This window comes from Papio anubis, chromosome 12 (assembly GCF_008728515.1).
Source record: "Papio anubis isolate 15944 chromosome 12, Panubis1.0, whole genome shotgun sequence".
Lineage (NCBI taxonomy): Eukaryota > Metazoa > Chordata > Mammalia > Primates > Cercopithecidae > Papio > Papio anubis.
The window spans coordinates 40,596,087-40,611,642 of record NC_044987.1 but is presented as its reverse complement, the minus strand read 5'-3'; the positions used below and the strand labels follow the sequence as shown (position 1 = coordinate 40,611,642).

Here is a 15,556-nt window from a genome sequence, read left to right as displayed (position 1 = left end):
TAGAGTGCAGTGGCGTGATCTCGGCTCACCTCAACCTCTGCCTCCCAGTTTCAAGCGATTCTCCTGCTTCAGCCTCCCGAGTAGCTGGGACTGCAGGTGCCCATCATCACACCTGACTAATTTTTGTATTTTTAGTAGAGGCAGCGTTTTGCCATGTTGGCCAGGCTGGTCTCGAACTCCTAACCTCAGATGATCCACCCACCTCGGCCTCCCAAAGTGCTGGGATTACAGGCATGAGCCACTGCACCTGGCCGAGGAGAAGTATTTTATTAAGCACCTTCTACGAGTAGGCACCATAATAGGCACTTGCATGAGTATTACATAGCTTAAATTTACATTTGAAGCACTTACGATTTTAGGGTGATCTTCATTTCTAATATCTGCTCTGACTACTTTAAAAATATAGTCATGGGTTGCATAGCGACAGGGACAGGTTCTGAGAAATGTCTTGTTAGAGGATTTCATCGTGTGAATAATAGAGTGCACTTACACAGCCCTCGATGGTACAGCCTACTACATACACATGTAGGCTTCATGGCATAGCCTGTTGCTCCTAGTCTACAAACCTGTACAGCATGTTACTATACTGAGTACTCTAGACAGTTGTAACACAACAAAAGCAGTTGACTGAAATGTTACGCAGCTCATGACTATATTTGAAAGAGTGGGTAGTTAGAAATATTTCCCCATAGGATCACAGCTTGTGAATCTGCAAGCTTGGTCATTGCTGGATCTTGATTGCTAGGAATTTAAAAATACCCTTTTCTTCTTTCCCAAGTAATAGTTAAAACCTCATTAAAACCTGAAATTCTTAATTCAGAATAATCTTTCCTTCATCCCTTTCAGTCCTGATTTTAAGTGGTTGAGGTTTCATTACATATTAGGCATGTATTAACAATTCATTGAATGATTACATTATCAAAGGAATGTATTGAAAAAAATAGGTGAATGTCGTAGGTGTGGTGGCTCACGCCTGTAATCCCAGCACTTTGGGAGGCTGAGGTGGGAGGATTGCTTGAGCCTAGGAGTTTGAGACCAGCCCTGGCAACATAGTGAGACCTTGTTTTTAACTGCCTCCCAAAAAAAGCTTTGCATGTTTTTCAGTGCTGCATGTAGAAATAAACAAAAAGGGATTTCCTGAAATTATAGAGGACATTTGACATTCCTAGGTCAAAACTCATCTTGCTTAATCTTTGTGGTACAAATAATAACTCCTGAATATTTATACCATCCTCTTATATAGAAGTTAGAATTTTTTTTTCTTGCATGTTGAAACTGAAAAAGCACTTTTTAACAAGAATGTTTAAGTTGGCAGACAGAGTTTTTGTATTCACAGTAGAATGACGTTGTGGGATTTATCCTTATTATTTCTAGTTTGGTAAACTAGAGTGTATTGATATTTTGGTTTTTCTCCACAGTTCGTAACGGACCTGAAAGTGGCAGCAAGATTATGGTTCAGTTTCCCCGTAACCAATGTAAAGACCTTCCAAAAAGTGATGTTTTACAAGATAACAAATGGAGTCATCTTCGTGGGCCATTCAAAGAAGTTCAGTGGAATAAAATGGAAGGTCGAAACTTTGTTTATAAAATGGAGCTGCTTATGTCTGCACTTAGCCCTTGTCTACTATGATTTTTTCCAGATGTTTCCTAAAGAAGTTTCCAGAAACTTTGACTTGAAATGTTTACAGATCAACTATAAGTACAAAGAAGAGATAACTTCCAAAGGAGTGCTGTTTTTAAAAACAATTAATTAGGAAATGTTTATTTAGCACTTTGAAACTTTTCACTTTATAAATGACAAGTGCTTTGAAATGCAGAAGTTTATGTACAGTTGTATATACAGTATGACAAGATGTAAAATAATACGTTTTTCATGCAGTTTAAAATATTACTAACTTAAGCGTTTCTATTTGCTTTTTAAATATTCCTTCTTTGATGTGGACATCACATAAAGTGTGTGGTTGAAAAAATCTCCAAATACTTTTTCTTCCCCCAAATACTTCCTAAACTTTTTTTTTTTTTTAGATGGATTTCACTCTGCAGCCCAGTCTGGAGTGCAGTGGTGTGATCATGGCTCACTGCAGTCTTGACCTCCCGGGCTTAGGTGATCCTCCTGTCTCAGCCTTCCGAGTAGCTGGGACCACACACATGCACCACCATCCCTGGCTAATTTTTGTATTTTTTGTAGAGACAGGGTTTTTCCATGTTGCCCAGGCTGGTTTCCAACTCGGCTCAAGTGATCCACCTGCCTCTGCCTCCCAAAGTGCTAGGATTACAGGTGTGAGCCACCATGCCCAGCCTACTCTCTAAACTCTTGATAACCTCTTCCTCCAGTTGTCTGCTTTAAGCTTGCCTGGGGTCTAACCTACATAGGTAATTTAAGAACATCCTCAGAAAGGACAGCTGAAGGCATAGGAGGCAGATTATCTCTTTAGGGCATCAAGATTTTTTGGTCTGTTCTCCCACTTGAATGACCTCATCACTTGAGACACCTAGTGCATGGCTCATGCCCAATCTTCCACCTGGCATTCTCCAGCCTCCACCCAGCAGCCCTGGATTGCTTTCTCCAATTAAGGCCTTTCCATTAGCTCTCTGCTTTTTCAAAGGGAAAAAACTAATGCATTAGTGGATTATCTTTTCCAAGGAACAGGTTTGCACTTCTTGGAAATAGTGCCTAAAGTGTGCCCATTAATATGAGATAGATTTAGGCTTATAAACCTTTTGGTACCACTGAAAGTAATGTCATATAGGTGAGGTCTCCTTATAAGTAAGTCTTTCAATTTTTAAAACAGACATCCTGCTTTAACAATTTGTAAGATGACTATGCAGTAATACAATTCCTTTGTATTTCTCCACCGTGTTTTCATTAAAGAAAAATGGAGCTTGTGGGCCATGATAGAACAACTTTGTGCTTTTTTCCCCTTCTGATCAAGATCTTGCATCTTTCTATCCATGGAAATTAAAATAATTGGTAAGAATTTGCGGTTATTTAAAAATCTTGAGTGCTTCAAAAATTATTGTTGCCCACAAAATTTGCTTTGGCCAATAGGCTAATCTGTACAATTCCATTCACATGAGGAGTCTTTTATGTGATTTCGAAGGCTCACACTAGTAGAGTGAGTCTGAGACTTTTGCTGAATGACCAGTTTTTGTTTATGTAAACTTCTACCATTGTAGATTGATACTTTGGTAAACTAATAAAAATGAATTCCTAAAATGAAATTTTGAAATGATACAAAATAAAAGCCCCATTTATTTGATTATAACCTAATTAAATTGCATCAAATATTAAAATTTATAGACAGAGTCTCACTGTGTCACCTAGGCTGGAGTGCAGCGGCACTGTCTTGGCTCACTGCAACCTCTGCCTCCTCAGTTCAAGTGATTCTCATGCCTCAGCCTCCCAAGTAACTGGGATTACAGGTGTGTGCCACCACGCCCGTCTAATTTTTGTATTTTTGATAGAGACAGGGTTTTGCCATGTTGGCCAGGCTGGTCTTGAACTCCTGGCCTCAAGTGATCCGCCCTTGACCTCCCAAAGTGCTGGGATTACAGGCATGAGCCACAGTGCCCAGGCCCCGCAAATATAAACATTTCTGAATGCTTTATTTTTTATTTCTCTGCTTGTCATGAATCAGTAACAATTGATGGACCAGGACCACACTTTGAGTAGAATGGCTGAGAATACATGTGCAGATACTACCATCTGTTCTTTTAAACCCCATCTGAGTAGACTGGGATAACTAAAGACTTTACGGTCTTCATATCTTACTTTCCCTGTTTGGTCACATCGCTGTAGTGAATAGCCAGTACCCACCTAAAGAACCGTAGAAACTAAAGCAAATGTGTGGGAAAATGGTAGCTTAGTTGCTGTGGTAGCAATTCTTGTGCCTTATGTTTATTTACATTTTCTAGTTTAATGTTTTAACCTGAATTTCCTGGAGTTTGAAGGATGTGCTGTGGAAACTTGGGAGACAGTTTGAAGAAAACCAGTTAGCCCCTAAACAAGTATTAACAGGTTGGCAAGGAGCTGTGTTTGAATCTTGGCTCTATTACTGGCTTGCTGTATGAACTTGGCAACGTTTCTCTGTGAATCTGTTTCCTTATATATAAATGAAGATAGAGATGCCTCCTCTACTAACCTCAGTGGTGGTTGAGAAGTTTCAATAAGGTTGGTAATAAATGTTAAATTCTAAAATGCTACGTAAATAAAATGCATTAAGCAAGTGTGCTTCTAAGAGTCAAGCCAATTAGAAAAAATGGTTGAGATACCAGCTGTATTTATTAGGAGAAAGCATTTCAGAATGTCATGTATTCACATTTGCGTGATGTTTTATATATGGTGAAGATATTGAGTGCTTTTCATCAGATTTCTTTGCTGGAATACCATCAAATCAGAGTGATAACCTGATTATCTCATGTTGATCTGGAATTGTAATTGGCCCTTAAATGCTGGGATTACAGGTATGAGACACCACGCCTGGCCTCCTTAGATATTGCTGATGAATAAAAACAGGGGCAACTAAATTATTTAGTAAGTCCACTTTGTTTAGTAGGAAAAAAATCCATTCAGAACATGAGGCACCCGAGGGAAAAATATTTTTACAGACGGAACTACCTGGACAAGCACGAGCCTGTAATATCAAAGGAATTTAACCTACCTATATGTGTGAGATGGAGCAGGAACCCCTTCTTAAAGGCCTATGGGCGCCCTGAGCATGAAAATTAAGGAAAATCTTGAATTCCTTCGAGGGAATTTCCGGGGTAGTCCTGAGATATAAACAAGCAACTTGATAAGCAAGAAGATAATAGTAACTTAAAACAATTGCCAAGGAAGTTAAGAGTCCAGATGCTTGGTTCCCTATAGAAACTAAAGATAACATCTTAAAATATGACCCTGAGTTGTTTTCAGAATCTCAGATCCCCACCAAGTGGATTTGCTGTCATGTGGGCCTCAGATAAGCAAGGACAACTTGCACTGCTGTTCTTTGTTCTGAATTTCTTCCTGAGGGGCCTGAGGAGGTCAAGCCTGTGAGCTGGAGCTAACATTCTTTTCTTTGACCCAAATTTTAGACAAAGCTTCTTAGCCAATTGCAAATCAGAAAATCTTTGAATCCACCTATGACCTGTTGGGCCCTGCTTCGAGATATCCCACCTTTTAGATCAAACCAATGTACAGCCTCCTCCATGTATTGATTTATGACTTTGCCTGTAACCTCTGCCTCTCCACCTTTGTGGGTTTTTTGGGGTTTTCTTGTTTTTGTTTTTTGAGACAGGGTCTTGCTCTGTTACCCAAGCTAGAGTGCAGTAGTGCAATCAGCTGCTCATTGCATCCTCAACCTCCTGGGTTCAAGTAATCCTCCTGCCTCAGCCTCTCAAGTAGCTGGGACTACAGGTATGCACCAACACATCTGTCTAATTTTTAAAAATATTTTGTAGAGTCAGGGTCTCACTATGTTGGCCAGGCTGGTCTCAAACCAGCTCAAGGGATACTCTCACCTTGGCCTCCCAAAGTGCTAGGATTACAGGTGTGAACCATTGTACCTGGCCTTGCCTCCCCACCTTTAAAACCCTTACCTGTAAGCCATTGAGGAGTTGGAGTTCTTGCTCGGTGCCCTACAATAAATACCTCACTTCTCTTGCTGCAGTCCCAACATCAGTGCTTGGCTTTGCTGTGCCAGGTGAGCAGACCCCAGTTTGGTTTGATAATGTTACTTTATAAGACCAAATCTAACACTAAAACTTTAGATTTATTTTACATTATCATTACCCTCTTTCCCACCAATACTCAATCTCCAAAAAATCTTCCACCAATACTCGGTAAAACCCACCGAAATCGTGGAACATTGAATTCCCTAAAAGACCAAGAGATTCACAGGAGGTAGAATTGAATGCATTACTAAACAGGCAGAAGCCATCTTGGTTGAAGGAACTAGCCTGATACAATAGTAAGTTTGCCTAAGATGATTTTTGTTTATATCATTTGAAATAAAAAATGATTTTTCAGTGAACAAACAATTACAGTGTGTTCAGAAATACCCAGCTGGCCACGGTGGCTCATGCCTGTAATCCCGGCACTTTGGGAGGCTGAGGCAGGCTGATTACCTGAGGTCAGGAGTTCGAGACCGGCCTTACCAACATGGTGAAACCCTGTCTTTACTAAAATAAAAAAATTAGCCGGGCATGGTGGTGCACGCCTGTAATCCTAGCTACTTGGGAAGCTGAGGCAGGAGAATTGCTTGAACCTGGGAGGCGGAGGTTGCAGTGAGCTAAGATGGCACCACTGCAATCCAGCCTGAGTGACAAGAGCAAAACTCTGTAAAAAAAAAAAACAATAGTGTATTCATACTATGGACTGCATTTGTATAGGCAAGAAGAATGAAGTTTTGGAATAGGTAGACATGAAATAATGCCCAAGACACATTAAGAAAAGACTGGTGAGTTGTAGGGTAATATATATGATAGAATCCCATTTGACTATAAAGAAAATAGGTTAAATATGTATATTTGGCATATATATACACAGATATGTTCATATATGCATAAGCAAGTCTAGAAGGATACACACCAAATTTGACTGTTGTTTCCTCTGGATTGAGGGAAGGAGAGAGATCTTTTACTTTATTTAGTTTTTGTTAATTAACTCTAGCCAAAGATACTTTTACTTTAATATATATAGACTTTAGTGACATTTGAATTTTAAAGAAGGATTTATCATCTCTGTAAGCCAAACCAAAAATACCCACTTAATTTTTAAAGGGCAGTGGAAATGTTCTCCTCAAGAATTGGAAAAGCTGACAGCCAGGTTGGGTGGATTCAGGGGTGCAGAGAGATGCAAACACTGGCAACTCACACCATTAACGGGAATTGAGTTGGGGATAGATGTGCTAACAGTGATCACAAGGATTTGCTCTGCTTTTAGTAAGCTATGGATGTGTCTGATGCTTCCCTGGAAACTGGGCAGAAGAAACCTATGCTGGATATGTAAAAGCTGATGCCGGTGAGACAGTTTCCACTTCCCCCAGTATCCTCTCCAGTGTTGTCAAGGAGGCAGCATGTGAATCACATCCCTGGGGATTCACCCTATCATATTTGGCTCCTTTGTCCTGGTTACCTCTCCAGCATTCTATTCTGCCATCTCTTCTCAATCCCTTGTTACACTTACCCAACTCTTCGGAATTATAGGGTTTTTCTCTGCATCTTGCCTGGGGCAAGATATCCTGATAACCTTCTCTCTCACTGCTGTTGCTTCTCACCTTTGTGAGGTATTGCTTCAAATCGGAGTAAGCACAAAATGCTCTCAGGTATTTACCATCTTACGTGACCTTCAGAGGACATGAGCTCTCCTTGCATACCCACAACACCATAAAATGAGAAAGTACAATATATACCTTTTGGGGTTCTAAGATCATAACCTCTGAAAGGACATTCTGTTGACAAAGCATGTGTGTTCTGTAGGGTGTCTTATCCATTGCTGAACAAGTGGTACAATCGTCACTTCCTACTTTTGGCCCATTCCAGAAGCAGGAAGAATGCTATTGAATTGCAGTTAATATTCTGAAAACATAAATTTCAAATTGGTCTTCTAGCTACAATTGGGGGAGAGGTGGTGCTGATAAGGTGTAGTTTTTCTGAATTGCTAAATAATGTTTACTGTTAGAACCAGTGTAATTAGTTGCATTGTCACTTAAAATATGTGCCAGACCTGGCTGTGATTAAGGGTTTTGTTTATGCTCAGCTTGACAGGACACAGCACCCAGAGCCTCTGATTTTTCGGCAGGAGCAGGCACACACACAAAGGATGAGGACTTTATTTTCAGGTTTTATTTCATTCATTCTTTAAAACACTTTTTTTTTTCACAGTTTGAAACATCATTTATAGCTTAACATTTACACTAGCTAATCTCTGTGATTTTTATTTATTTGAAAAATAAAAACCTCAGGCTTTGGATTTTAAAACTTTCCACAGGAATGTTCAGGATGGCAGAGCTTTAAAAATTCAAAAGAAACCCTTTTTTCAAAGAAATGGAAAGCCAAGGAAAGAAGCTTTTTTTAAAAAAAAATTGTAACTTCCCACACTACTGATGTGAATAAACTGTCATGAGATTTTGGGGGGCAATTTAATTGACATCTGCCGTGGAGGCCTCTCAGTGGATGTTCTTTTCCAACTCTCCTTTGATTATGAAGATTGCCAGCCCTGACTTCGGACATGCGGAAGAGCAGAGTTCTGAAAGGCAGGTAGTGTGGAAGAGGACATGCTGCCCCCAGCAGCCACCCAACTCCTACTGCTTTCCTCCTGGTGGCTTCTCTGTGTGAAAGACGAGAAAGAAATCAGCAGATTATCCTTGAGCCCCTTGGATACTCCTCACCTTGTTTCTTCACAGCACTGGAAACTGTCCTGGCCCAGGGCCTGGTTCCTTTGACTGCTGCATGGGGAAAGGGCACAGTGTGTGAGTTTACACGTGTGTCTACAGGAGGCACCTTGAGGGTATCTTCTATCTGTCAGGTGCTAGAGCTACACATCTGTTGTGTAGACCAACTGCTCTCGCCTTTTGAATCAAGCAGTGCTGTGGGAGTCCTGCTCTGGATACTGACAGTTCCTGTCTGAATATTCTGAGAGATCCCTTCCCACAACTCTGGATTCAATATTGAGGGAAAGGGTTGTAACTTATCCAAGCAAATCCTTCTCTGCCACATAGGACATAGAGAAGATATGGACATTGGAGACCTGAAAGGAGGGAGAAGAGAAAGGAATGTTCTAGCACTTCTTGACCTTTGCATGGGTGACTTTGCAGCTGAAGACTAGGAACACATCATCATTGGGTGGTACTTTTGGTCTGTAGCTATGAATATTGGAGAGATAAGAGAATGGAAGATAAATCCATGCCTCCATTTAGAGCTTGTCAAATGGAAGTTGGGATGGAGAAACAGGTGAACATGGTGACCAACAACCTGAGGGAATAATGGCCACAGCCAGCTGTGGTCCAGTCCTCAGTCTCACCTGGAGCCCCAAGACCTTAGGTGATTTTATCAATTTCTAATACTCAGAATAGCATTTTCCAGTATAGCTTTCCAGATCCTTGAAGCCTCATGCTTTTCATAAGTTGTTCAGAGAACTCTGTGCATACTGTGGGCTTCTCTTGATACCCTGACTGTGAGGTAGGCAAAGGCCAAGCGTTCCTCAGCCCAGGTAGGAGAGGGCAAGGGCCTGACTTGAGACGTGAAGCGTTAGTGACTGAGGGGGACAGATCCAAAGCCCAAGATGACTGATTTTCCAGCTGCATCACCCACTGTGCAAGCTCAGCTTTCACACAGGTGGCATCCAGCGCTTCAGGAGGCCAGGTGCTGCCCATAGCAGAGATGAGCAGTTGTTTTACTTACAGTGGCCTAAATTTGAGCCATGGGAGGGAAAATCCAATTAATGTTGGAATGAGGGAGGAAGAGAAAGATAATTTTCTCTCTATTCCTTGTATGCAAAGGTGGCCTCTCAGGAGTCCACTGAGCTCCTCCCCCATAAAACTCCCAGCCACCGGGCCTCACCTCTCAGCAACTCACTGCAGCACAACAGCACCAACCCCCACCCCTAGTCTCTTCACCTCTGCTCTGAGGCAGCAGATTGTCTGAAAGCCTCAGGTTTTCTCACGATAGCTCCCACAATCGTGCTTGCTTGTGGGATATCAGATGGGGTACTGGTAGGCACAGCAGTTACAGAGCAGACAGGAGCACAGAAAGCATGTTCTAATGCTGGCTGCACACCCATCTGGAAATCCTCTGGCCTCTGACAACAGGCCATCCTGCACGCCAGAGCGAGTGTCATGAGCAAGCAGCCAACGCTTGCACTCGCCCATTGGTTATGGGTCAGCACGGCTGTGATGCTGCAGCCAAGCAAAGCTCCTGGTTCAAAGCCTCAATCACTCTTCTCCTTGAACTTAGCGTGAGTCCTAAAACTAGCTTTGTCCATCCACAGTCCTCAACTCCATGCAGTCAATGTTGTTAATCTCCTGCTGTCCTGTCAGAAGCGGGCTGCAACAGGACCACACACAATGGGTATAATAGCTGTGCTTGCTCTTTTTGTTGGAGAATGGTTTCCTCTTGAGGTAGGAATGCAGTTAGGCCCAGCCTTGGCTAACACTCAACATCTTCCAGCTCAATCTCCTCAGTTGTGCTTTCTGTAAAGCAAAGACAAGTCAATGAGTTGGAAATCAAGCCACATAGTGCTTTCTTGGTGAGAACAAGGTAACACATGCCACCTCTGGCCTCAAAATCACTCATGGATTATCACAAGGCCCAGGGAGTTACCTTTGAGTTTGTGTCTTCTCTTCCTCTGAAATTTATATGCACACTTATTACAAACCCACATGAGGCTGATTAACACTGCGGCCACAGCAGCGAGAAAAGCAAGGATGACAGCGACAAAGTGCAGGTCTTCATAGAGGATCTCTATGGAGTGAGGGTGAGGGAAGGGGGAAGACAACATTTCTTTTAATATTGTGAAATCGACCTCCCACACACTCACCGTTCAGAGGGGTGCCCGGGGCCCGGGGATGTCTTACCAGAGACGTGCAGCACGATGGTGCCAAACTGGCTGCTCCCCAGGCGTTCCGTCACGGTGATGACATAGTAGCCGGAATCCCTCACTCCCACACTGAAGAGCTGGATGGAGCCGTTGTCGAAGGTGCAGACTCTGTCCTTGTGGCTTTGGGAGATGTTGGCCTGAGTCCCTGGTTTCCACTCCACGATCTTCTGCGTTCCCCAGTTGGACGAATATGTCCATTCGATGGTGGGCACTCCGTGACAGGAGTACTCAACTGAGAGCAGGATGTCTTCTTTGACGGTGGCATTGATGGTGGCCTGAGGAATGTACAGGGACACGCCCTGACCTGCAGGATGATATGCTGGATGTTGGGCACATATATATGGCTTTATACTGAAATGAACTTATATAATTCGTTAATCTATTTCACAAATATTTATTGTGTGCCTATTATATACCAGGAACTGTTCTAGGTTTTGGTGCTTAAGTGATAATGCTAAACAAGACACAAGGCTCCCTGGAGATAGAGAGCTCTACACACAGAGCAACCTTTTTCTATTTTGAAGAAACTCTGTTTAGAATGCTCCCTTTTATTTCAACCAGGAATCTGACACCTTTGTAGCAAGGTGGACTACAGAGGTTCTCTCCTAGTATATGGGAGCCCTTCTGATGCCCAAGGACTGTTCTCGTGACTCTCTGGATCACTCCCTCTCACTCAAGCCCTCAATGTGTGACATAGTTATTCTTTAACACAGAACAAAGTGCAGAGTTTAAGACGACTGGAATAAAGAAGAAAACAGAGGTCAAATTCCAGGCCAGACCTCAGAGGGCAGGAATCATGTTTCTTTATCCCTATGGTCCCTGAAACCAGTACAATGCCTGACACATGGTGGTTGGTCAATAAATGTTTGCTGAGTAAATGAATAAGTGAATGACCAAATATTTACAGCAACAAGAAACATGAGCCTTTTCCTAATAGGAATGTCGATGCTTGGGTGTTTTGAAAAATTAGGTACATCTAAAAGCTAACATAGGGAAGAGAACTATATTTAAGACTTTCTGTGCCAGTTACTATGTTATCTACTTTACAATCCTTATCTATTTTATTGTATTTATTTTTTGAGATGGGGTCTTGCTCTTTCGCCTGGGCAGGAGTACAATGGCTTGATCTCAGCTCACTGCAACCTCCACCTCCTGAGTTCAAGCGATTCTCCTGCCTCAGCCTCTCAAGTAGCTGGGACTACAGGCGCCTGCCATCACACCTGGCTAATTTTTTGTATTTTTAGTAGAGACGGGGTTTCACTATGTTGGCCAGGCTGGTCTCAAACTCCTGACCTCATGATCTGCCTGCCTCAGCCTCCCAAAGTTTTGGGATTACAGGCGTGAGCCACTGCACCCAGCCATCTCTTTTATTTTTTACATAGGCACACCAACATGCCCACATAACCAGTAAATGGAAGAGGAGGGATTTCAGCACAGTTTTGATTCCAATCCTGGATCTCTACTTCGTTTTTTGTTTTGTTTTGTTTTTGAGACAGTCATGCTCTGTTGCCCAGGCTGGGGTGCAGAGTCACGATCTCAGCTCACTCAACTTCCACCTCCTGGGTTCAAGTGATTCTTTTTTTTTTTTTTTGAGACAGAGTCTCGCTCTGTTGCCCAGGCTGGAGTGCAGTGGCCGGATCTCAGCTCACTGTAAGCTCCACCTCCCGGGTTTACGCCATTCTCCTGCCTCAGCCTCTGAGTAGCTGGGACTACAGGCGCCCGCCACCTCACCGGGCTAATTTTTTGTATTTTTAGTAGAGACGGGGTTTCACCGTGTTAGCGAGGATGGTCTCGATCTCCTGACCTCATGATCTGCCCGCCTTGGCCTCCCAAAGTGCTGGGATTACAGGCATGAGCCACCGCGCCCGGCCAAGTGATTCTTATGTCTCAGCTACCTGAGTAGCTGGGATTACAGGCGTGTGCCACCACGCCAGGCCAAATTTTTTTTGCATTAATATTTTTAGTAGAAATGGGGTTTTGTCATGTTGGCCAGACTGGCCTCAAGTGATCTGCCTTCTCGGCCTCCCAAAATGTTGGGATTACAGGCGTGAGCCACCATGCCCAGCCCATCTCTCTACTTTGCGACTATCTATCAATCATGTATCTATGTTTCCTGATTTCTCTGACCTCAAATATGAGCAGTTGCAGTAGTGATTACTGCTGTAAGATTTAGAGAACTATATTTAGAACTAGTGAAAAATCTATATTATAACCTCTGTGCATTTCGTGTACATTCTGTTAACCACGTTGGTCAAGGTTACTAACAGGTTGATATCCTGGGAGACTACCAGCCCTTTTCACACCCTCATGGAACTTCACTTTGAGCATTTCGGTTACTTTGGCCCAGGAAACTGCAAAACTAAAAAATAAATAAAAATAACAACTCCAATTTTCTGAGATGCTGATACAACTGGAAACTGGCTGATTGGTTCTTGCTGGTTTTTATATTTTCTCTGGACCAGAGAAACCTCTTGCCTTTTTTTTTTTTTTTTTTTTTTTTTTGGTAGCGATGAGGTCTTTCTGTGTTGCTAGGCACTGGTCTTGGACTTCTGGCTTCAACCTCCCAGTGTTGGGATTACAAGCGTGAGCCACTGTGTCCAGCCTAGAAAAGCTTCTTTAAAATTTTTTTCAAATTTAATTGACAAAGATTGTATACATTCAAGGTATACAGCCTGATGATTTATCTCTGTTGTGTAATGATGATCACAATTAAATTAATGAATATATCCATCACCACTCATGCTGAACATTCAGTCCCCAGAATTTGTTCATCTTATAACTCAAAGTTTGGACCTTTTGATCTACATCTCCCTCTTCCCCACTGGCCCCAGCCTCTGGCAACAATTCTACTGTATTTCTATGAGTTCAATTTTTTTAGATTCCACATATAAGTGAGATCATACAGTATTTGTCTTCCTATGTCTGGCTTATTTCATTTAGCAACTTAGCATAATGTCTTTCAGGTTCATCCATGTTGTCACAAATGGCATGATTTTCTTCTTCATATGGCTGAATAATATTCATATATATCTTTATTTATGTATTCATCTGTCGATGGACACTTAGGTAGTTTCCATGTCTTGGCTATTGTGAATATGGTGCAGTGAACAAGAGCATGCAGATATCTCTTTGTTACACTGATTTCAGTTGTTTTTGATATATACCCAGTAGGATTGGTGGATTGTACGGCACTTTTCTTTTCTTTTTTCAGACAGGCTCTCACTCTGTTGCCCAGGCTGGAGTGCAGTGGCGCAATCTTGGCTCACTGCAACCTCCGCCTCCCAGGTTCAAGCGATTCTCCTGCCTCAGCCTCCCGAGTAGCTGGGATTACAGGTGCCCGCCACTTTGCCCAGCTAATTTTTGTCTTTTTAGTAGAGATGGGGTTTCACCATGTTGGTCAGGCTGACCTCGAACTCCTGGCATCAGGTGATCCACCCGCCTTGGTCTCCCAAAGTGCTGGGATTACAGGCATGAGCCACCATGCCTGGCTGGTACCTCTATTTTTAATTTTTTTGAGGAATCTCCATACTTTTTTTCATAATAGCTATATCAACTTACATTCCCACTGACACTGTGAAAGGGCTCCCTTTCTCCATATCTTGACCAACATTTGTCATCTTGTCTTTTTGACAATAGCCAGCCTAAGAGGAGTGAGGTGATATCTCATTGTGGTTTTGATTTGCACTTCCCTGATCAGTTCAGCACCGATTTATGTACCTGTTGGCTATTTGTATTGTTTTCTTTGGAGAAATGACTATTCAGGTCCTTGTGCCCATTTTTAAATCATTTGTTTCTTTTTTGTTGTTGTTTGGTTTATGCTATTGAGTTGTATGAGTTCCATTTACATTTTGGATATTAACCCCTTTCCAGGTTTGCAATTATTTTTCTGAATTCTGTAGATTTCCTTTCCATTTTGTTGATTGTTTCCTTTGCTGTACAGAAGGTTTTTAGTTTGATGTTGTCCCACTTACTCATTTTTGGTTTTGTTGCTTGTGTTTTGGGTGTCATCCAAAAAGTTATTGCCAAGACCAATGTCAAGAAGTTTTTCCCTATTTTCCCTTCTAGGAGTTTTATGGTTTCACGTCTTACGCTTAAGTGTTTAATCCATTTCAAGTTAATTTTTGTGAATGATGTAAGATAAGGGTTCAATTTCACTCTTTTACATGTGAATATTCAGTTTTGCCAACACCCTTTATGAAGAGAGTCCTTTCTTCATTGTGTATTCTTGGCACTTTAGTCAAATATTAGTTGACCATATATAAATGCCTTTGTTTCTGGGCTATTTTGTTTCATTGATCTGTGTGCCTGTTTTTATGCCAGTGCCATACCATTTCAGTTTACTATAGCTTTGCAATTTGCTTTGAAATCAGGAGGCATGATGCCTTCCGCTTTGTTCTTCTTTCTCAAGATTGCTTTGGCTATTCAGGATCTTTTGTGCTTCTATATGAATTTGATTTTTTTTTTTTTTTTTTTTTGAGACAGGGTCTCCCTCTGCCACCTAGGCTGGAGTGCAGTGGTACAATCATGGCTCCCTGTAGCCTCGACCTCCCTGGGGTTAAGATGATCCTCCCACCTCAGCCTCCCAAGTAGCTGGGAATATAGGTGTGCACCACCACATCCAGGTAACTTTTGTACTTTTTGTAGACACAGGTTTTCACCATGTTGTGCAGGCTTGTCTCAAATTCCTGGGCTTAAGTGATCCACCTGCTTCAGCCTCCCAAAGTGCTAGGATTACAGGCGTGAGCCACTGCGTCTGGCCTGCTTTTTTGATTTCTGTGAAGAATGCCATTGAAATTTTGATACGGATTGCATTGACTCTGCAGATCGCGTTGGGTAATATGGACATTTTAACAATATTAATTCTTCCCATCCATGAACATAGGGTATCTTTCAATTTATTTGTGTCTTCAGTTTCCTTCGTCACTGTCTTATAGTTTTCAGCATATAGACTTCTCGCCTTCTTTGTTAAATGTATTCCTA

General features: G+C 42.1%; 2 protein-coding genes across 7 annotated transcripts in view; one reads left to right on the top strand and one right to left on the bottom strand.

Moving 5' to 3' along the window:
• MED17 (mediator complex subunit 17) overlaps positions 1–4,226 on the top strand; it is a 30,804-nt gene extending 26,578 nt beyond the window's left edge. For 2 of the 4 annotated variants that reach the window (XM_031653030.1, XM_031653031.1), the window contains one exon: positions 1,419–3,222. In XM_031653030.1, coding sequence (XP_031508890.1) covers positions 1,419–1,630 — 212 coding nt within the window. In that variant the 3' untranslated portion in view covers positions 1,631–3,222. Of the gene's footprint in view, positions 1–1,418 lie in introns of all 4 variants that reach the window. The other 2 variants (XR_004177406.1, XM_031653029.1) reach the window with 2 other exon arrangements.
• A 3,583-nt stretch (positions 4,227–7,809) lies between these two features.
• The window catches only part of VSTM5 (V-set and transmembrane domain containing 5), a 32,071-nt gene continuing 24,324 nt past the window's right edge, over positions 7,810–15,556 (bottom strand). Inside the window, exons 2-5 of one of the 3 annotated variants that reach the window (XR_001895052.3) lie at positions 10,554–10,880; positions 10,300–10,440; positions 9,541–10,169; positions 7,810–8,308 (exon numbers count right to left, since the gene is read on the bottom strand). Coding sequence is in view for 1 of the 3 variants with exons in the window: in XM_017948858.3 (XP_017804347.1) it covers positions 10,126–10,169; positions 10,300–10,440; positions 10,554–10,880 (512 nt within the window). In the remaining 2 variants the exon portion in view is untranslated. Of the gene's footprint in view, positions 10,170–10,299; positions 10,441–10,553; positions 10,881–15,556 lie in introns of all 3 variants that reach the window. The other 2 variants (XR_001895053.3, XM_017948858.3) reach the window with 2 other exon arrangements.